The sequence below is a fragment of the Pelecanus crispus genome, chromosome 3 (genome assembly GCF_030463565.1).
Source record: "Pelecanus crispus isolate bPelCri1 chromosome 3, bPelCri1.pri, whole genome shotgun sequence".
In the NCBI taxonomy this organism is placed as follows: Eukaryota; Metazoa; Chordata; class Aves; order Pelecaniformes; family Pelecanidae; genus Pelecanus; species Pelecanus crispus.
Genome location: NC_134645.1, coordinates 109392943 through 109414994, shown reverse-complemented (window position 1 = coordinate 109414994; position 22052 = coordinate 109392943). Strand labels below are relative to the sequence as shown.

The following is a 22052-nucleotide window of genomic DNA, read 5'->3' as shown; positions in this document are numbered from 1 at the left end:
GTGTACATGATGTACTGAAGAAAGAAAAGGGACTCATACAGTTGAAAAGAAATAGTAAATTTAAAACTGCTGTTTCAACTTTGCTTTTGGCTATTTAATGTTGAATTTATGAGTGTTTCTGCAAAAAGATCAGACTATTTTTTAGTCATTGAATTCCGTATCTCAGTTTTAGCTTCATTAAATATGGACTGTCAACTCCTATTTTTTATTGCAATTTTACTTTTTTTTTTTTGGTCAAAGGATGTATCCACAGTTCTGATTAATGTGTGCTTAGTTGCAGCTGGAATTTTGGATTGTTTTTGTTTATGAATGTTGATAAGGAATGTTTGCTATGAAAAACTTCATGCATAAAAAGTTGCCAGATGTGCCCAATTTTGCACCCTGTTCCAGCATAGGAGCTTTGTACATGTGTGGATGCTCACCGCACCAGAACAAGTTAGGAGCTTGAAGTTAGTAGTTGTTTTACAGAAAATGGCAAATTTTTTTTTTTCTGTTTAACTCACTGGAAAGTTTCTATTGCCCCAAATAAATCTTTACTTTCTATTGTAAAAGCTAAAATGAAGCACTCTTGTTATTTTGAGTTTAGGTCTGAGTCCTGGAATGAAGCTTTTTGTGCCTTTGTAATAGTTATAACAGAGGTCATGTTTATATATCCAGTGAGATGGAAGTGTTTGAAACCATCAGCAGAGCACACCCTTTTTTTTCCTGAGAATGTTCAAGATGGAAAGGAAAGGATATTTTTTGTCAGTTCACTTTTAAATTTTTCCAGATTAGGTTTCTTAACACTTATTTGTTTGGCAGCAAATGCTACAAAGCATAAACAGATTTTTTGTTTCTTTTTTTAAATCAATTTTAATGTTTCATACTAAATTTGTGTTTGTCATGTATTTGCTCACTCCCACCAGAACACAGCATTTCTGATGGAGAGCAGACTATATGGAAGGTCTTCTCCTGAGATACCCAGATATATTTAAAAATGTCATTAGATCTCAAAAGTCATTATAGACTGGTCGAGACAGGAATCCTTACATAGAGTAGCTCACTGCTCTTGTAAACAAGCCTTGTTCCCCCTCAGCCTGTATTTCAGAAGGAATCCATAGTGGACTCCTTCTCAGGACAGTAGAAAAGGCTTGTAGAACAGGTCAGTCCTTGAGCTATGGTCTCTAGTTTTTGGGAGACATTGCCTGGCACATCAGAGTAACTGCTGCTGTAACCTCCTCGAGTAGTCACTTAGCATGTGAGGTCACTACATATTTGGGACTAGACCAGTCCAAAGCTTTAGTTTTATATCACAGTCCTTTTGTGTTTGAGTGCCCTTTCATTAGGATCTCAGAAGTGTATCTGCAGCAATGAAGGCTGGCTGCATGCTGGGTTGCATCAGTGTGGCTAGCAGGTTAAAGGGAGTGATTATTCCCCTCTTTTTGGCACTTCAGATGCTGCAATTGGAGTAGTGCCCAGTTCTAGCCCCTGCCCCCCCCCTCCAAGTATAAGAAAGACATAGGCAAATTGGAGCATGTCCAGATGGGGAGGGTACTGGAGCATATGATGCACAAGGAGACACTGAAGAGACCTGGATTTGTTCAGCCTGAAGAAGAGGAAGCTAAGAGGGGAACAGAGCTAATTGCTGTCCTCAGCTGCTTAATGGGTCATTACAGCCAGATGGAGCCAGACTCTTAATGGACATGCACAGTGAAAGGACGAGAGGGAATAGATAGATGTTGCAACAAGGGAAATTTCAATTAGACACAAGAAAAAAACTCTTCATAGTGAGGGTGGTCAACCACTGGAACAGTTGCCCAGTGCAACTGTTGGTTCTCCTTCCTGGTGGATTTTCAAAACTCGAGTGGGCAAGGCCCTGAGAAACCTGACGTTACTTTGAAGTTGGCGGTGCTCTGAATTGAGGGATAAACTCTGGCAGCCTCAGGAGGTCTCTCCCAGCCTGTGCTCTTCTAAGTTGATATACTTTACTGACTTTACATGAAGGACATCATTCAACAGTCTTGCCCAGATGTAGATACATCCTGGACTTGATCTTTTACCCCTTCCAATGGTTGCATCATTTTTTGCACACCCTTTTTTTGTAGACCCTTTGTATTTCAAATTACCTCCTTGTCAAGTCAGCTCCCCACTCCATTTAAATGCTTTTGAAATCTGATTCCTATATGAGAGAAAAGAAGGACAAAGAAGTGAAAAAATCAGTTTAACCTTCAGAGTATCAGAGTCCATGATCTACGATTTAACTGTGTTGTCCCATTCTATATTTTTTGCCATCTGTCTGTTTCTTTGTTATATCATGCTCAACCTGGATTTGTACCATTTTTACTTGTTTTTATGAGGCTCTGAGATTATTGATGAAATCTCTTAAAATGAACGAAGTGAAAGAAGAGAGTGGGAAAAAAAAAAAACAAACCAGAAAGTAGAGGAATGATGATAGATAGCCTGGCTAGTTTTGCATTAGTATGCTGTTGAGATTTGACCCTCAGTCTGCTGAACTCCAGTGACACTTGCATTGGCTCTGGAGGGTTTCTGGAGCAAGCTTCTGGTGCAGACTATCTTCAGTTTTGTATTTCACAGCACTCACACGGGTCCCCGCTCTCACAATTTTTTATCACCAGCCTTACTCTCCCTGGTGTTTTTCATAAAGATGCAACAATGTGATTAGGGGGTGGTAAGTTTCTTTCCCGCGGCTGTGAAGAATATGACTCACTTTAACCTTCAAACGTCAAATACTAGAAAACTAGTGTAAAAATGAGGAGAAAAACATGTAGACATTCTCTTTATAAACACATCTTCTTTTTTGGACTCATTCAGGATATTTGGACTCTCCACTTTGATACTGTACATTTGAAATGTGTATCAAAAGTGTGCTAAAGCACATCCTTTTTATTACTGTGTTTATCACTGCTCGTCTGAAAATAAAGTATTTGTGTTCAGATCACCAAGAGAAACATTAGCTTTTTTTTTCCTTTCTTGAGTGGTTTATATGTTGCTTTTTATTGCTTTAGTTATTTTTGTCTTCCTATGAAAATATTTGATTGTCTGGTCTCATAATTCTTCTCTGAAATCTCTTTTGGCTTGGTTAATGCACGTGTAATGTGTAAACTCCATATGGAGAAGGATCTGATGTGCAAGTACTGTGAATAGGTTCTGGCATTGCTTTGAGCGTGAACTTTATATTTTTATCTGGGGAAAATAATGGGCTCTTAGTGGTTGCTTTATGCATTTGGTTGTATGTCAGTTCATTTGCTCAAAAGGATACAAAGTTTGCTGCCAGGTTGGTTATTTTCTTCTGCTTTAGGCTCATTCTTTTTTAATAATGGCTATTCTGTATTCTATTTTTATTTAAAGTTCTTTCAGTATCTGCCCTTCTGAGGGCTACTCATTCCCTTTGCTCTGTCTTTCCCAATATAGCAGAGCTGCTAGTCTCTCACAGGCAGCTGTTTTTTCTACTGTATGTTTCCTTTTCTCCAAAACTCCAGTATATATTTGTTTTTCCTAACCCCAAGGCCTGATCCTGGGCAGTAAAAGGCCCTTTGTTATGAATACCAGGTTAAAAGGAAAGATTCAAGAAAGCTAAAATTCCAAACACAAGGGAATCTCTTCGTGGGAGTGGTCATACCCTAAGTGATTAGCAGCAAGAGGCAGGCAGGCAGGAAAGTAGGCTCTTAAACTCAGCAAGAAGTGCTTGTAGAAACAGTTTCAGAGGGATGAAATACATTTATTGGCTATATCCACAACAGTTCTAAACAATTGTTGTTATTACATTTTTCAGTATGTTCTGCATGATTAACTGACTGCTGGTAGTTATTTTTATATGTAAATACTACTGTTCAGAAGAAGAAAAAAGGTTTCAAGATAGATATGTGTGTATATATATACACACACATGTAAATGTGTAAAGAAAATGTGTGTGTACACATATGTGTAATTGCATGCTTTTCTTTTGATTGCATAACTTGAAATTATTTTTGTTTATTTCTTTTATAACTGTTCGTGGAAATGGGCCCAAACAGTATCTGAGTCCAAATATAGTTGCTTTCTCTTCCTGTTGTACTATTTGTCTGCACTCAGAATACTGTAAGAAATACAGTGTTTTGGTGTAATGTCATTTTGATTATTTTTGCCACTTCATAGTTTCAAACAAAGAGTTGTAAGAAGCACCTGGAATGCTTTGTGGATTTCACTTGGTTTACATGGGTTACATGAAGAGGGCTCTTACTGCAAAGACAGCCCACCAAAGTATCCTTGACTTATTTCATTCTTATGATAATGACTGCTTCAGGTACCACTAGTCAAATTCCTGTCTCTAAGGATGAGATGAGATCTCATCTGAGTCAAGAAAATAGTGCTGCCCACAATTAGGCCAATGGCATTCTTAGAAATATAAAAAGGGTGTGAGAGTGTAAATATTCTGCTCTACCTGGCAGTTGAAGTATTCAGGTTGTGTACTGTATCAGGAATAGTGTGGCCAGCAGGAGCAGGGAGGTGATTGTCCCCCTGTACTCGGCGCTGGTGAGGCCGCACCTCCAATAGTGTGTCCAGTTTTGGGCCCCTCACTACAAGAAAGACATTGAGGTGCTGGAGCGTGTTCAGAGAAAGGCAATGAAGCTGGTGAAAGGTGTAGAGAGCACAGGCCTTATGAGGAGCGGCTGAGGGAACTGGGGTTGTTTAGCCTAGAGAAGAGGAGGCTGAGAGGAGACCTTATTGCTCTCTACAACTACCTGAAAGGAGGTTGTAGTGAGGTGGGTGTTGGTCTCTTCTCCCATGTAGTTAGCGATAGGACGAGAGGAAATGGGCTCAAGCTGCGCCAGGGGAGGTTTAGATTGGATATTAGGAAAAATTTCTTCATGGAAAGGGTAGTCAAGCATTGGAACAGGCTGCCCAGAGAGGTAGTGGAGTCCCCATCCCTGGAAGAGTTCAAAAAACGGGTAGACATGGCACCTGGGGACATGGTTTAGTAGGCATGGTGGTGTTGGGTTGATGGTTGGACTGATGATCTTAGAGGTCCTTTCCAATCTTAATGATTCCTAGTTTTTACTTTCATTATAAATGATCCAGCCACCAAGCCAGGAGGCGTGGGGTTGCTACTCTACCCTTAACTGGTTTAGTGGTGGACTTGGTAATGTTAGTTTAATGGTTGGACTAGATGATCTTAAAGGTCTTTTCCAACCTAAATGATTCTGTGATTCTATGATTCTATACTGTATTCAGTGTGGGGCACCTATAACTAAGATATGGCTAAGTTGGAAAGACTCCAGGGGAGAACAGTAAAGATGAGACGAGTATTAGCAACCACGACTATGAGGAAAAATTGAAGGCTCAGAATAGAAAAAAAACAAGATGTGAAGGAAACAATTAATTTCTAAATTAGATATTATTATTTTTTCCTAACTGCATTAAAAATTTTATTCTCCATGTGCATAGTCGAAAGCAATGCCTGTTTGGGGCTATATAGGAAAAATCTTTCCAACTGCAAAGATAGTTTAGCAACAGAGATAATTTACCTGAAAAGGGTTGTATTCCCTGTCATTGGCAGTTTTAGAGAACATTTTAGAAAAAAATTGTAGGTAAAGCTCAAATGTGCTTTGCAGAAGAAAAGGCTAGTTGGTTTTTGTAGGTGTCTCTCAGTGCCTTACCTACATGGGGTGACTGAACATGGAGTGGGAGATCTCCACAGGATTTGCTCTAGCATTGGTGTGGAACAAATAGGATGATTGTGAATGGGAGAAGCTTGGCGGACATGAAAAAATCTTGCAGTTTATCCTGTAGGTCTGTCACGTTGATGCTTCAGCTGATGGTACTGTGCAATGGTGAGATATCAACAGGAGGAAAAAGCTACAGATAAAGACAAAAGGTATAGGAGAAAAAATACACATGAAAAGAGAATGGAAAACGTTGTTCATAATACAGTCAGCTTTTATTGGCACTATTATAGCCATGTTTAGATACAAATATCGGATTAAAATCCTGACAATGATTAGAAGTCTCAGAGTTTAGCCTTAAATTATACTTTGCTTTTCAGCTGCACTAAATCTCAATATAATGTGTGGCTATTCTATGTCTCTTTAAGTGTCACAGAGTTCTGTTTCACTGACATCACTAAAATGATGTAAAGAGACATTGATGAAATAGTATCAGAAACAGTTGTGTTTCTTGCCATTAGAACCAAAATCTAAAGCACTGTCTGCTAAAATTCCTCACTGGAACTTGATCTGTTTTTTTTTCATTGCTTTTTAAATTATTATTATTATTTTGCATAACTGAAAGGGAAAAAAAAAAAAACAAACTAAGAACTGTTTTCTGTGAAGCCAACTGTATTTCTCTGTGAAACAAAAATAATTTCCAGTTTTCCCCTGATGCATTGAATTCTGGATTCAAATAGGCAGTGTTATTCAGTAATTATATAACAGGGGTATCTTTTTTTGGCCACTCAGTAAATAGATTTAGACAGCAGTGGGGGGAAAAAAAGAGAAATATAAGCAATAGGACCATACATGTTTGTAATTAAAATTTAAAATAATATAGAGAAGGGTGGCAGCAGGGAGGAGCTGCAAAGGGTCTCTGGTAGTATCAGATGAAAAGAGAGACAGAAAAGTCTGTTACACAAATGAAGTGGGGATACAAAACTGGATGTGTGGTATTATTCAAGGGGTAGTCAGAAGGGCAGCCTGCATCCATCTTCTGAATGTGGTGCGGAGTTGACAAGTTATCCCCAGCACTGCTTCTCATCTTTGCATATTTTTTCTTGTTATACCATCACTTCCACGTATCATGTTCAAAACTCATCTGGGTTGTACTCCATAATCTGGGTAGACCCCTGCTGAGACCACAGAGGACTTTAGAGTGTAGTATTAAAAAAGGCAAGTATTAAATGCCATCCAGTATTTTCTTTAAACTGATTTAAAATACTACTAATATTGTGTTGTCTTAGTCTTACTACATTATATAGCTTGCATAGGTATTTTGAATTGTAATGTATTCATAATGGCTATTTTTTATCTTTCATCCATCCCATATATTGTTTTCTTTATTGTAGCTCTTTATAGTAGATTTTATTGTACTTTCATCAGCCATACAGGAAAAGCATATACAAAGCAAGGAAAGGTGAACATGTTTAGCGGGATAATTTATCTTCACTCTAATTTAAGACTGAATGTTGAACTCAGCTTTTTGGAGAAAGAATGTTGATATTTACATGTCTGGGTTTATTATTTTTAGTTTTACTTATCATTTAGGTTAGACAGCAAAAACTATCAAAATAAAAATAAATTTCATATTACTTTGGGGGAAAAAAGAGCTTGTGTCTTCATGATAAATTTGTTTCTTCAAAAGATCTTTCTTATGACCTATTTTGTCAGCAAGTTCTTCTATCTGGGAAGATTATTTCTGTTGGCTAGACAATTTCGAAATGATGGAGTGAGATTAATAATATAAATACAGGTTTTCCTTGTTCTAATGATTTATTGAGTCCCAAATAAATCATTAGATTTATTATTCTGAACACTCACCCATCTTAGTCATTTTACTTTTGAGAGCAGTGACAAAGTTGCTCACATGTGTGCAGATGATTAGCAACATATTAAAAAGAAAGAATACCTCCTGTGAAAGTATCGTTATAATACTTTAGATGAATCAGATATGTAGAGGCATAATCCATTACTAGGAACTGTGAGAAGGAGAGACTTAAGAAATATCTTTGTGTGAAATGTGGTAATGTCCCTGCTCCTATTCCATCACAATGTGCAGTAGCTGAAGCACTTTCACTTTAGACGTCGTTTCATCCAGCATGGGCATACAAAAGTTACTTGTCTGAGGCTGAGATTTCACAATTCCCTTAAGCCAATCTGTGGGCTCTCCAGTCCTGAAAAGAGCAGTCTTGGTCTACCTGCATTTGTCCATGTGTTCCCTCTTCCCTCGTGCCATACATTAGCACTGTTAGAATTGGTGGGAGACTTGGATCAGGGGACGGATCTTGCTGAGACTTATTTTATTAATTTTTTTGTTTTTCCTGAAGGACCGTGAATACCAAGTTGCATATGGGTCAATAGACAGTGTTCTCATTCCAAATAGGCAAACTGCGTGCTGGGCTGTGCCAGGATGAGTGCGATCAGCAAATTGAGGAGGTTATTATTTCCCTCTGGTGCTGGTGAGGCTGCACCTGGAAATCTGTGTTCAGTGGCTGGGGCTCCCTGCTTCTGGAAGCAGAGGGAGAAATTGGAGGGAGTCTAGCAGAGGGCCCTCTGGTCAGAGTAGTTGAAGGAGCTGGGCTTATTTAGTCTGTTGAGGTGAAGATCCATAGTGGACTACAGCTATTGGAAGGAGAGCTACAGACAGCATGGAGCCAAAGTGCTTTTGACAGTGCTAGGTGATATAACAAGGAAGAATGGCCACAAACTGCAGACTGAGAGACCGACGTAGGACCCTATGAGGCTGATGCAGTACTGGAGCAGGCTGCCCACTGAGGTTGTGGAATCTCCATCCTTGGTGGCTTTCAGGACTTGACTATCAAAGCCCCAGCTGAGCTGAACTCGTGTTGGCGACAGCCCTGCTCTCAGTGGGAGGCTGAACTACATGACCTCCTAAGGTCACTCACAACGAACATTTCTCTCTTGCCATGAATGTTGTTGTGAAGATGTAGCCTAAGTCTAAGACCTCTTGCAACACACAAGAGGAATGGGTACTTAAAAAAAGTGATTTATTGATTTATCTCATGCTAATACGGGTTTCTAAGGCAGGTTAGGTGGCTGTTTCTTTCCACTAACTGGTAAATCTTTTAAGAATAGTTTAGATTTTGAACATTAGTGCTGAGACACCCAACTTTAGGTGAGGTGCATCTCAGCCTAAACAAAGGCATTTCACCTGATGTAGTGGTAACTTTTTACATTGTTGTCATGTCCTTCATTGCTGTCATCTGACCCCAGAACTGAAATTTAAATTAGAAAATTTCCAAATTAGTACAGTTGTTCAATATTGAGCTATCTTCCAGAAAGATCTTTTCTACCGAGATACAGCAACTTCCTTACAGAGAAAAGAAGTTAAAATAAGTTTCAAGACATAGCTTCTTTACAGGATTTTAAGATTTCTGTATTTCTGTGTAATGTAAACCTATAAATATTTGAGTGTGATGTGTATGTTTGATACGATTTTAGTCCTGGAAACTTAGGACATGCAATCTCTCAACAGTAGCCATAGAATGTATGGATCTAAATAGACAATTATTTCTCTCTCTCTCTCTCCCCCTCTCAGAGGCTCTGTGGAAAACAGTGCTCCGTACAACATCGCTGTCATGTTGTTCACGTGTCTAGTAGAAGTGGTTGTGGTTTTATTTGTCACGCGATCTGTACATGTCAAGTACAACAAAAAGGGTATCTAGTCCTCCCCCACAGTAACAAACTACAGTGGGGAAGTTCGTAAACAGAGGCTTACTGGTGAATCATCCGCATCCACAAAGTCTGCTGCTTACCAGTGTAGAAAGAGAGGTGCTGCTGTCAGTTTGAAACTATACCCAACCTCTGGAAGGCACACTTTGATGAATTAAAACAAAATCCCCCCATGAACTCTCCCCAGGCATGCTGAGGTAGCGGGAAAAACACCTGGCTTGCCCATAAACATGGACCTTAAACAAACACCTGAAAGAAGTGCAAAAAAGCAGCGGTCTGGCAGGGATAGTGCTGACACCTACCTAGCTTTTGGACAACTTCCTGGCACCAGTCATAGCTGCAGGCCTTATTTTGTGGTTAGACAATCTACCCTGCTGCAGATTTGCAATATTGTCACTAATCTGTGTTAGTGAGGAAAAGGGGGAAGCTAATAATTTGTATTGTTGAGTGAGGACCTTTGAAAGATGGTGTTTAGAGCTGCAAAAAATGTCAGGCAGACTCTCTGGATTGTAACAAACCAGTGAAGCAGTTGTTAGCGGGATGTAGAGGATCAGCAAAAAGTCAGAAGTTCAGAAACCAAGTCTCAGCTTGTTCTTCCTTATCAATCAGGATAATAAACTGCACACAGGCAGGCAGCCCCTCTCAGTAAAACCTCAGAAAGACTTTGAATTAAAAGTGGGGAAAAAAAAAAAAATCTTCTGAGCTGCTTCCTCTGCATCGCTTCAGATTGTGGCAAGTGAGTTTTTCATCCAACAGTGAAAGAAACAGGCTTGCGTTATCTGAGACTAGGCTTTTCATGCTTTTCACTGGGGTTTTTTCTCAAGCTTGCCGTTGGGGTGTAGTTTTCAGTTTGTCAGACCTTCTGGGGACACTAGTGAGTCTATTGATAGATGGTTCAACAACATGTTTCATGGTGCTGAACTGCATCAAAATTAATTCCTCTCTTTCATGCAACTTTATGCTGTTTTAAAAGTTGTCATCCACCTATCAGCAGCAGAGTTGCCTGGATAAACATAATTTTTCTTATTCCTTTCCCTCATGCATGCTACAACCTCTGGCAGTAGTAAAAACCCAATGATTAACGTTTTTAAAATATATGAAAAATGTAGGGTCAAGTACCATTACAACAGTGGGTTACTGTGAGACAGCCTCTTATCTGTATGGAGAAAGTACTTCTAAATAACTGGCAATGTCACAGTGGCACTATAAAGGTCAATCTACTCAATGTATGTGTTTCATATTCTATATTTCTGTCTCTTTTTGCCTTCGAGTCAGGATCACAGCTAAAGTCCAATCTCCTATTTGTCATTCAAGGCTGAAGATAATTTCAGCAAGCTTTTGAATTGGTTTTGTATATAACCAGGCATGTTAACTGCTTTTTGTACTGAATTTGTATAAAAATGTATACACGCGCACATGTGCATGTGCATGTGTGCCTGCATATATATATATATATATATGTGTTTGCTTCAGCGTACTCGTAGCTGTTAGATGTAATTTTTCAGCTGAGTGTTAAAATGGAGATTTCAGAGATCTGTGATTTAAAATATACTTTGCTGTCTTGGACTTTTTCCAGTATATCAGCATTATCTGCCAACTTGATTACAATCCCTGCGATTTCAATTGATTCTGGTATTTGGATTCTAAACAATAGCTTTGTTCTACAGCTTGATACTATCACCTGAAGCAGCTCAATCTCAAGGGATACTTTAAAATATTTCCTCCATGTGTGTATATATTTGTACATTATGCAAAATAATTTTTAAGACAGCCAACTTGCAAATAGTGGTGTGTGAATAAAATAGTAATTGCACATTTAGAGACTGTCTGTTTGTTATGATGGAGTTTTATTTCCTTCATTTCTATGCTTGAATATTTTTCACAGTATAACTGCACATTTACATTGACTGTTTGACTTACTCCTCCTGCTTGGGAGGACTTGGAAGTCTTTTATGAGAAAGGAATAGAATAACTCTGTCACTATTACTGTTTGCTACCTCCAATAATAAAATATTAGGAGTCTTAAACCTTTTATTTGAGTGACTCTTGTCACTGCAGTATTGTACATCCACAAATTCAAAGAAGTCCTGCTACATGAATGCATTCAGCTAGAGCCTATGAAGGTGATAGTTAGATAAATGTAACCAGACTTTTATATAGTTCTATTTTGAAATTCTTCCTGCAAAAATTCTTTTTTGAAAGTTATTTTGCAGCTGTTAAAAAATGGGTCCTGAAAATAGAGTTGCATTTTTCATGCTAACTTTGAGTTCTCTAAGTCTTGTTATATTTGGATATAATTATGACAGATCTTAAAATCAAGAAATTATAATTTATCTCTTTTTCTTTGCAGAGTCACAGTGTACACTCTGTGGGGAGCCTGAAGGTGAGCGTGTTTTCCTATTAATATTTTCCAAAGCAGCTAGAGGTGAACACTTGACTCAAATTATACACATGTACAATAGATTGGAAATGGTATCTGAATGATGAGAACCAATGAAAGACATTCTTCCCTATGTTAGATACCAAAAATTAATTGAATTAAGCTGAGTAAAGCACAGTACATGCTCTAGGCAGGAAATATCATAAAGGACAAATATTCCATTAGAGCAAAAATTCAAATATTTACTTCTTATTCTTTTTTATGTTTGTCAAAATAATTTGGGGTAAGACAGAGTGTGAAGAGACATTTAAGGACATCACTTTGAGGATGGAAAACAAAGAGATTGGACATAAAAGCAAAATGAGAAATTTTTTTTTTGTATTTGATATTGCATTTACAGAGAACTGTGAGAGACTAACACTTTTTAGCAGGTGAAGGGTACAAATATTGCTTTTGAAACAAAGATAATTAAGCAGTAACTGTTACGCAGTGCAAATACATGCCCATGTGAATGTGTTTGGTTGGTTGTTTTGTTTGCTTTTTTCCCAAGTGACTAATTAAATGCCAAGGTGAGACCCACAATTTATCTAAATGAACGTTGAAGTAATGAGATTATGATTTTCAAAGCAGGCCATTACTGAGGAGAATCTATCTTATTTATTTATTTATTTATTAACATTGGTGCTGTCATAAAGAAAATGTCAGAAAGCTGACCTTAGTTTCAAATCAACCATCTGGAGTCTTTCTAAGAAACATAGTCTGAAATAGTAAATGTACATGCTGGAGCATAGTATATTAATTAAAAAAATAAAATTATAGATTCTAGGCTTTATGTCTTGAATAGTTTCTGAAAAACAATTTAAACCTTTAATGTTTTATAAATTCAGGAGGGAGAAGTTATTAAGAGATGAAGCCTGGAAGTTAAAGGCTTTGAGACCTTGCAACTAATGAAATAACTCAGTAAATTAAATATTAATTATCTGTTTCTCCTTTGTTATCTACTGACAAGTAATTGTTTGTAGAGATTTGTTTTGACTTTGCATTCCTTTAATAAACAGTCAGTTCTTGATTTGTTTATTTTCCTTGTCCTTTATTTGATAAATTTATAATAGCACAGATACACATATGAAAAGGAAAAAATAAGACAAGTGTTTGTTTGCCTTTCATGAGATATTCCTTTCATGATAAGGTTGTCCAACTTTAAAGTTATGCATTGGATTAGTTCTGTTTCATTACATGCTATGCCTGCTTTATTACAATAATTCTCCTTTCTTTTCATTACTGCTCTTTCATACCTATTCAGCTTTGCAAATTTCAATAAATGTACATGGACTTTGTAAAGAGGGAATTCCAAAAAAATTTGGTAATAAAAATGTTTAACATTTATATGACTAAAAACCCACAATCAAAAGATAATTATATGTACTGCTGTAGGAATGGTCCTCAAGAACATAAGGTTCAGCTTTTAGCTGAGTAGAAATGAACTTTCCCAGGAATGAATGTCTCCTGGATCACCATACTCTCCCCTCAAATACAGTATTACTGGAATGCTAATTATAAATTCTCTGCCTCAATTTTAAAAATATTGACATTAATGTCATCTTAGATTAGTGACAAGATTTAGAATCTTAAGCTTTTCGTTGCCAGATTAGCAGAATTTCTGATCTAATACTGAACATTCACAGAAGTTTTATACGTGATTTTGTGATGAAGTAGTTGCTCAATACATATGACTTTAGCTTTTAGAAAGCCCTTCTAAAACAAACTTCACATCTTTGCTGTGTAAATTGAAACCAAAAAACCAATAACTCAAACCTCAAAAAATACAATTTTCCTCTGGAATATTCTGTAAAGTTTGCTATGGTTTCATAGTAAACTAATTGAGTTACTTAGAAAACTAGGGAAGAACTGAAAAATCAACTTTTTGCAATGTTTTAATTGGAATTTCTGACTTTTCTCTGTAGCCTTCTTCAGAAATTTGAGATACTCTGTGGCTTGTAGTTTGCATTTTTGGTATCTGAGCCAAAGTCAAAGAATATCAGCTAATGGTAGGCACCATTTGCCTCCAGGTTCCTTTTTTCCTCCTTCTTTTCAGAAAAAAAAAATCAAAGTTCTCTAAGTACATTAATGTACTTTAATATATTAAGATGAATTTGCAAAATTGTAGGACAGATGTACCATGGTATAGGCCTCCTATATTAATTTGCAAAGTAGTAACCAGAGACTCATTCATGATGTGGAGAAATCTCCCTGACTTGGGAGAGAGGAAGACAAGGCTTCATGTCTTACCACTTCCGAGTTCCTCTGAAGCTGTTTATGCCACTTACTGAAAAACCTCCAGGCAGCTAGTGGTGAGTTTCTGAACATCTTCTGCCTTCTGTAAGAAAGGTGGCAGAGTGGAAGCATACTGCAAGCCATGAACTCTGATTGTCAAATTGGTCAACTGCAGTCCTCACTGTTCTTATGATGGTTCATCCTTTCTCTAACCATCACTCCACTTTCAAAACCAACAGTGTGGTCCTGGATTACCAGTATGTCCAAGTGTAATAGGACATGACTGAGCTCTTCGCTGGGGGTATTTTGCAAAGTTTTTAGCAGTTAGTGCTGCACTTCAAGAAGCAAGTGCATTTATCTGTATACATGTTGTTGCACAGGTGTGGGACAATGCGGGTGCGTTTTTTATAGAGGGAAAAAATATCAGATATGGGAGATACAAATTATCAGAATGCAGATTTCACAGTTCAGTGTTTCGCCTGTGGAATTTGTGGATCCATAGATAGATGTGTGTCATGTGTCCTCCTTTGCAGCCCATCTAAAGAGAATGAGTTGGACAACACTGAGGTCTCTGTCAGATAATCAGTCTTTTGTAAGAGCTGTAGAGGTTTATGTGTTCCATTTCAAAAAACATGGGTTTACTCTGTGTTATTGACAAGCATGTCAGCTACCATTCCTGTCAGTGTGAGCTGTTTGAAGACCAGAAGGCCTATTTTATACTGGGAGGAAACTAAAGTTGCAGAAGGCAGAGCTAGTGGTCTAATAAATCCCACTAGTGTAGTTACTTCGAGCTGCTCCATCTTCTGCAAATGCGAGAGCAGCAATGACGTGTTTTCAGACAGATGACAACAGTCACCTTTGCAGAAGTGATCTGCAGTTGACAGATTATGTTGTCATAGTAAACACTCTTGGGCTGGTTTGCGTTTTTTTTTCCTGCTCAGATTTTAAGTGAGGATGGCACATTATAGACACGTGTCTATCTCAGTCTTTGACAACCAGCATACTCTGTTAGAAAGACTGGTGTAGTCATGAGAAGTTTCAGGAACAGTTACCCCCATTATTCCTCAAGCAGATGTTTCTGTTCTCTCTAACACCTGGCTGTTATTCACAGAAGTTTTTGAAAGGGCTGTATTAACACGTATAATTTTCTACATTACCAAAGCAGCAAACAGGTAAGTTTGGTGGCAGCTAGGATTTCAGCAAATCACTCTATCTTCTCAAAGCCTGTGCAAATGGAAGCTTTTCTTCCAGGCTTCTTTCCATCCTTCACAACTCCAGTAGTGACTTACTGTTTCTATTCATGACTTTTGCATCTGTATTTTATGATTATTCTGTTTCTTTCCTTCTTAAAGATAAATGGGCAGTCCTGTACAATACCAGCACTTTTCAACTTTTGTAAAAGTAGATACCTCTACACATTCTTTGACAGCACAAGCCTTATCTGAACACACAGATCTGGAAAATGTGGTGTTAAAAAGGAATATCACTGAATGGGGGTGTTTCTAGTGAAGTTTGAGAAGAATTAATACAAGGACTGGGTCTGTCCAGCATTTCAGTCTATAGCCTGTTTCAACAGAAAAAAATAATGATAAAGATACAACTTGCTTCAGGAAGTCCTTTAGCCACTAGAAGCTATAGATTACTGGACCCAGGTAAAGCAGCATTTTATGCTCTGCTTCTCCTTAGACACTTCTCTCTTAAAACTAGGGAGAGCATATCTCCAAGTATCTGCTACTGGGGGTTATGGGGGACAGGACACTGGGAACACTGGCCTTTGATCTGACCCTCTGTTGATGGTCTTATGGGTTTGTTGGGTTCTTATCAGTCTGAGAGAAAAAACAGTGGCTATGTGTAGAATTTTGTTTTGATATCCATGGGAGAGAAAACCCATGTTAACTTTGCTGTAGGTGTTAAGCTTTCTCTCCTGTTACTGTGATGCTGATAGCAATTTCCAATTTATTTAGAAGTATTCCATGATGAAATAAGCTTCTCTGTGTAGAAGCTCCTGATGCATTGTGAGAGTGGTAGAATATGCTGAACAATTATGCAAAGACTGTGGAGTAGGTAGTAGGCAGTTCTTCCTATTATTCACTGTTATCTGGTACCTCTTGATCTTGCAGTCTACATACAGACTGTAGTATTCATATCTCATTCTACTAGAGATACTATGTGGCAAATGTCCTTTCAATTCCACAACATTTAGTAATCAAGTCTGGATCACCATGCATTATAAAAGATACTGGTATAAACAAAGGCTATGAGTACCAATACTTCTCTACTTTGGTGGGATCTATATTAACTTTAACACCATAGAAAGAAGACTGAAGTTTCATTAGTTAGGGTGATAGTTAAAGAAAACAAGCAAAGTATGAATATTTGTAAGGAATGTCATGGAGAGTACAATGCAGTACATTAAAACACCACTTGTGCGTACTAGAACTACTCTAGCCTGAAATACTGAGTTGAATCTTTGCTTACTACCACCAGCAGAAAGCAATATAACAAAGAGTTTAGAAATCTAGAGATATATAGTAAACTTGCCAAGATACATAATCCTACCTGAATGAATATCGAGATGGTTTTCTCCTTGTAATTCAGAGAAGGTACCAATAATAAAATAACAAACAAGCAAACAAACAAACAAAAAAACCAAACCCAAAACACATCTACTGCACTTTCCTAATACTGTAGTAAATGATGCATCCCATTTTCCATGGGATCATGGAAACCATGCAGTCCAGTTTTGTAATATATCCAGACCAAGTAAATATTCAAAAGCAGAACAACTATAACAAAAAAGTAAATACAGTTGTGGAACTTTCTGCCACAATGTGACTTCTGAGATTGACCTCAATTTCAGTTAGCACTGGATGTTTCAGTGAACAGTAAGAACATTGCAATGGATTTGGGATAGAGGGAAATCCAGTTGTTAGCAAAATATGGTTTTATACAAACAAAAAAACAACCTGTCTTTTAACAGGTAAAGGAGATACACCCCCTAGAGGTAGGTTATTACAAATAATTTCTTCATCTTTGTTTTTTAGTAACTTTTTAGTTACTGTAGTCAGAAGCTGAAGACCCTACTGGGCAAGCAAACCTTTGGCCTTGTCTGCTGTGGAAATCCTTGTATCCCTTCTGTGAAGGCCTTGTGAGTTTCTAAGGGTCAACCTCCAAAGAATGAACTGGAAATATTCCCCCTTTCCTACCTCATCTAGGTGGCTGGGTCTTTTTAGGTATATTCATGCAGTCAGGCAACTGTAAATCCAAAAAATACAAATTGGGGTGCATTAGAACTTACTGCAGTTATCTCAACTTGTGTGGAAGTTTCCATCCAAAGCCTACAAGGGCACTCAGAGAAAAGGCATACAGAAATGTCTTGCTCTGACATGAGAAAATCATAGAATCATAGAATCATTTAGGTTGGAAAAGACCCTTAAGATCATCGAGTCCAACCGTTAACCTTGCACTGCCAAGTCCACGGCTACTGAAACAGACTTTTCACACACCACATAACCAGCCCAGTACTGTGCTGCATGTATTGCTAACAGTGTATATAACATGTATGAAAAGCCAGTGATACCAGTGCAGAGAGATTATGACATTCTTCATATTTTTATCAGTTGTGCCCAATGGCAGCCATAATTGGGGTCTTACAGATTGTCCCAGTTTAGAGGAACTAGCAATGAAGTTAGGGATTGTTTAATGATCTTTTGTATGCTTGCAAAGAATGATGAAGACTTGCACGAAAGAAGATTCAAAGAGCGGGAGAAATTTTCTTTGCCCCCAAGTAACCATCTTCTCACACCTAGCATTGTAAACCAAAAAAATGTTTTTGTGGACATCTCTGAAGGTCACAGAATTTACCTGTACTGGCAAAGTCTGCCATGCACTTTCTGGTGCTTTCACTACTTTCTTTCTCCTGTATGTACTTCCCTTCATCAGTTTTTCATAAGAATTTGTCCAGTTAGTTCATATTCTTCCTCAGCATCTCATATCTCTTTTGGGCTGTGGTATGCACCTACAGTTTGAATTAAGTTTGCCCATTATTTTCTGCAAGTAACTGGCACAAGAAGTGGTTGGTTGTTGTTACACTTTCTGGTTTCAAGCTTGTGATAGCAACCTTAGAACAGTGACTTTCTGTTAATTAGTAAAGTAAATGTTCCATGTAAAAGGAGGGTTTAGAGGAGACCTATTTCTTAATGTATCTCAAAGTGAACATTGTTTTTTTCCTACACTTGTTCTTTTGTTAAGTTCAACAGCAGTTCAAGCAGCGAATGCATAGATACTGCATGACTCCGTGTCAGAAGATTGAGAATCTTCTGATAATTATATATGATCTGACAATAAACCCAAGTGTCAGAAGATTAATTTTTTTTTTACTGTTGATTTACATTTTCAAGGTAAGATGCCAACATAATTTTGTCTTTCTCTGAGAAGAAATGAGTTCGTGCAAAATTTTTAGCAAAATTACAAGAATGCTAGAGTATGTCACTCATTTACGCATACAGAAGTTTATGTGAATTAAAAATAGAAGGGTTTTTAATATGATTAAAAGTTGAGGATGAATTTACTTGATTTTTTTTTTTTCAGTAAAAGAAGTTATGAATGTTTTGAAATCAAAGCAAATGGTTGAATTGTTTGTATTTGCTCATAAGATGCATAAAATACTCAGTAGAACTTGGGAGATAGAAGAAATATAAATAAATAATTGATAGTAACAACAAAAACCTCTTGCTTTCCTTGAGGACAAAAATGGCTTTTTCAGATATGTCAATATTAGAGTGGTGGATTTATTTCAGGTACTACTAGTTTTTGTGCCCTCTGTGCTCTGGTTAATACTATTGTATTGAGGTTTGGGGGGACAAATAAGTCTGGTTTGGTTTTGATTTGGTTGTTTTTTGTGGGTTTTTTTTGTTTAAATAAATAATCTGGACAGTAGGTAGTTCAGAAAAATTCCTTAAACTTGGCAATATGTCTTAAATATTGAGGATGTTCCTTCTGGGTAGTTCTGGCTCTGAATGTAAACATTTCCCTTGGTATCTAGTGGAAAACTATTATAGGCAAATGGATAACTCCAGAGAATTTTGCTAATCTTCATTTCGTTAATCTTAACATTTAGTAATTCACACTGAAAACCAGCAGTTTTACCACTGTTAGCAATGACTTTCAAGAGTCCTGCAGTCTTAACTTTTTATACTTATGCTGTATTTACTAGACCAACAGTTATCAGTAACAAAAATGGAAGTTGTCTAAGGAAGCAAAGTACGTTTCACAACACATAATCCTGACATTTTTAAGGAAAAAATAACACATAATAACATCTACTTTGCCTAATTTTAATACTGCTTCTTTGCCTGCTAATTATAAAAATTTCACAGTTGTTTGTTCAAATTATAAAGTTTCTTGTTCTGTATATGTACCACTAAAACAGTTAAATATTGTTCTTGCTATCAACATAATAATAATTCATAATTATTACATGAAGCGATCGACATAATGCTGACTTTATTCAGTCCTGTATGAAAAATTTTATGTAAATACAGGGTCAAAGTCTTCTCTGATCTTTCTGCTTTGATCCATTTGTATGGCAGCACCTTGGTTTTCAGGAATAGTCACATTTGGGCGCCTGTGTGAACTTCCTTGGTAACATTCAAATAATAGGTTCTGGTAAAATCACTGGTAGGATGAAACTTTCTCCTGATCTGAGTATTGCTAATATATCTTTCCTTTTTTTTTTTTTTTAACACTTTAAGAACTACTCATGAAGTGAAGTGATTTGATTTTTCTTCATGGAAACTTTTTCAAGTTGCATGGGAGTGTATTGCTATCATTCTCCACTGTGTAGTCTGTAAATATTGAATTTTTTTTTACTCCTGGATCAAAAGTAAATATGCAAGTTAGTTACACTAGATATTTTTAAAAACAAAATAACCTGCAAAATTTGGAGATTGTACAAACCTAAATATTTTTAAATCTCTTTCTCACTTGGCTAAGATGTCTGATTTTACTCATTAATTTCTTTAGGATAGCAAGTTATAGTATATTCACAATGTTCATTATTCTTGAACTGTGCTGGGGTTTATATAAATTGAAAAGATATGTGTATCATGATTTTTAGCAAAGAGTTATGGTATGCTTTACTGAAATAATATTGAACAACATGTTGCTACTGTATTTTCATGTTGGGTAGACAGCAAAAGTTGTCTACAGTATGCCTGCTAAAGATTTAGTTGTAGAGAAAGCTCTCATTGTGTAGTTATACTTGAAATATTTGAAGATTTAATTTTGAACTCTTCTAAATTGTGTAGTTTATATTTGTATAGTTCGCAAGGTTATATAAGGCAGTAGGAAAATGAATACTTTTGTCTATAACAAGGAATAAAGTTGCCCATTTTATTTAGTTGTATGAAATCAGGAATGGGATATTTAAAGGACTAGGACCTATGTAAACTAAGTGTGAGATACGGTGATCTCAATTTTGGTATGTTTCTTTTACAGAGTATCTTGTAGTAATTTAAGATAAAAGTCTTAAAATAATTGAAAAAATTCTCAGGTGTATTTTAAGAAAATAAATTATTTTCTTTAAAAAGTGTTTCCCAGGCCTTCACCTGTCATTTATATTCAGAATAAATCAAATTCATTGTTCAGCTGTTTCTATTTCTCATATGTACAGGAAGCAGCTGTACTCAAAACTATATTGTTGTCCTCGTTTTTTTCATCTACTGATTCACTCTCCTGGGTTGTGCAAACAAAGCAAAACAAAAAGCTGATTTAATTTCGACAAATAGGATGTAATCCCAAATGCAGAAGGTATTATTTGTACATTCATTTTACATTGTTGTGATTAAAAAAAACAAACAAAACCAAACACAAAGGACCATTTCATCTTTCCTGTTCCAGTATGAATGAATAAATGAAAAACTCGTTTGATTTCTGGGGGGGAAAGAATTGGCGTCAAAGGTAATAGTCAGCACACAGTTAACGTTGCATGCAGCATTGGTAATGTGAATATTTCCTCTGCCAACAGTGAATGAAGTTACACATGTTATTTAGTCCTATAGAGGTCAGGACTTCAACGTTTGCTCGATTAGGGACTAATGTAAGTAAGGTCGGTGCAGCCTAGATGATGTTGATATTTTAAATTAACCTTTGAATAGAAGTATGTATGTATATATACACACTTCTTTTTTTCCATTTTTCTTATTTCGTTAACAGTTTAGCACATTTTTATGTTACATGAAATGTCCTGTTCCTATAGGTCACATTTGTTTGCTGTATGTTAATTTCTGCAGTAGCATGTTTCTCTTAAAGATGTTATTTTGGAAGTATGTATCATAAATGAGAACAATTCTTTTATACTGTCAACTGTCTGTGCATTCTCTTGGCTTCTAATTTTCATGCTCTGCAATACCTAGGGTTTGTGTATTCATTCAACTGTAATACTCCTTTGTACATATACATAGTTGATCTCTTTAAAGTTGAACAGTAATGTCTCCTGAATATTGCAAGCAGCTTCTAGCTTACTTTATATTTTAGAAGGATCCTGTTGTGCCTTTGTAGAATAAGAAACATGATGGATATCTACCACAACATACAGATTTTTTTTTTTTTTTTTTTGAAGGGGGCACATTTCAACATTCATTCCTTATTTAACTTACTACGGATTTGAATAAAGTTGAAGTGACAGATCTTATGGGTCAACTTTAAGTTCTGCAGTATATAGTTTGGGGTGGACAGTTTGCAAGCTTGATTTGTCTTTTACCATATCACTCCCTGGATCTGTCCCTAGGTCCCAGGCTCAGGGCATGCTCAGATGGTCAGTCTGGCCTCTGCAGACTACTGGTTTATGAGGAAAGGTAGGCCTGCCTTAGCTTGCAGCTCCAAATCGAACAGGAGCCTTGTGCTACAGGGGAACTGTCAATATCCTTGCCTTCTTCTAGGAAAAGGTGAAGCTAATTCTAGATGTCAGGTTGAACACCAGTGAGATGCAAAATGCTGTATAGTATCATGGGATCTTC

General features: G+C 36.9%; 1 protein-coding gene across 1 annotated transcript in view; it reads left to right on the top strand.

Moving 5' to 3' along the window:
* DLGAP2 (DLG associated protein 2) overlaps nt 1-22052 on the top strand; it is a 325523-nt gene that overhangs the window by 57016 nt on the left and 246455 nt on the right. The window contains 1 exon segment of the mRNA XM_075706970.1: nt 11731-11763. Within this exon segment, the coding sequence (XP_075563085.1) occupies nt 11731-11763 (33 nt within the window).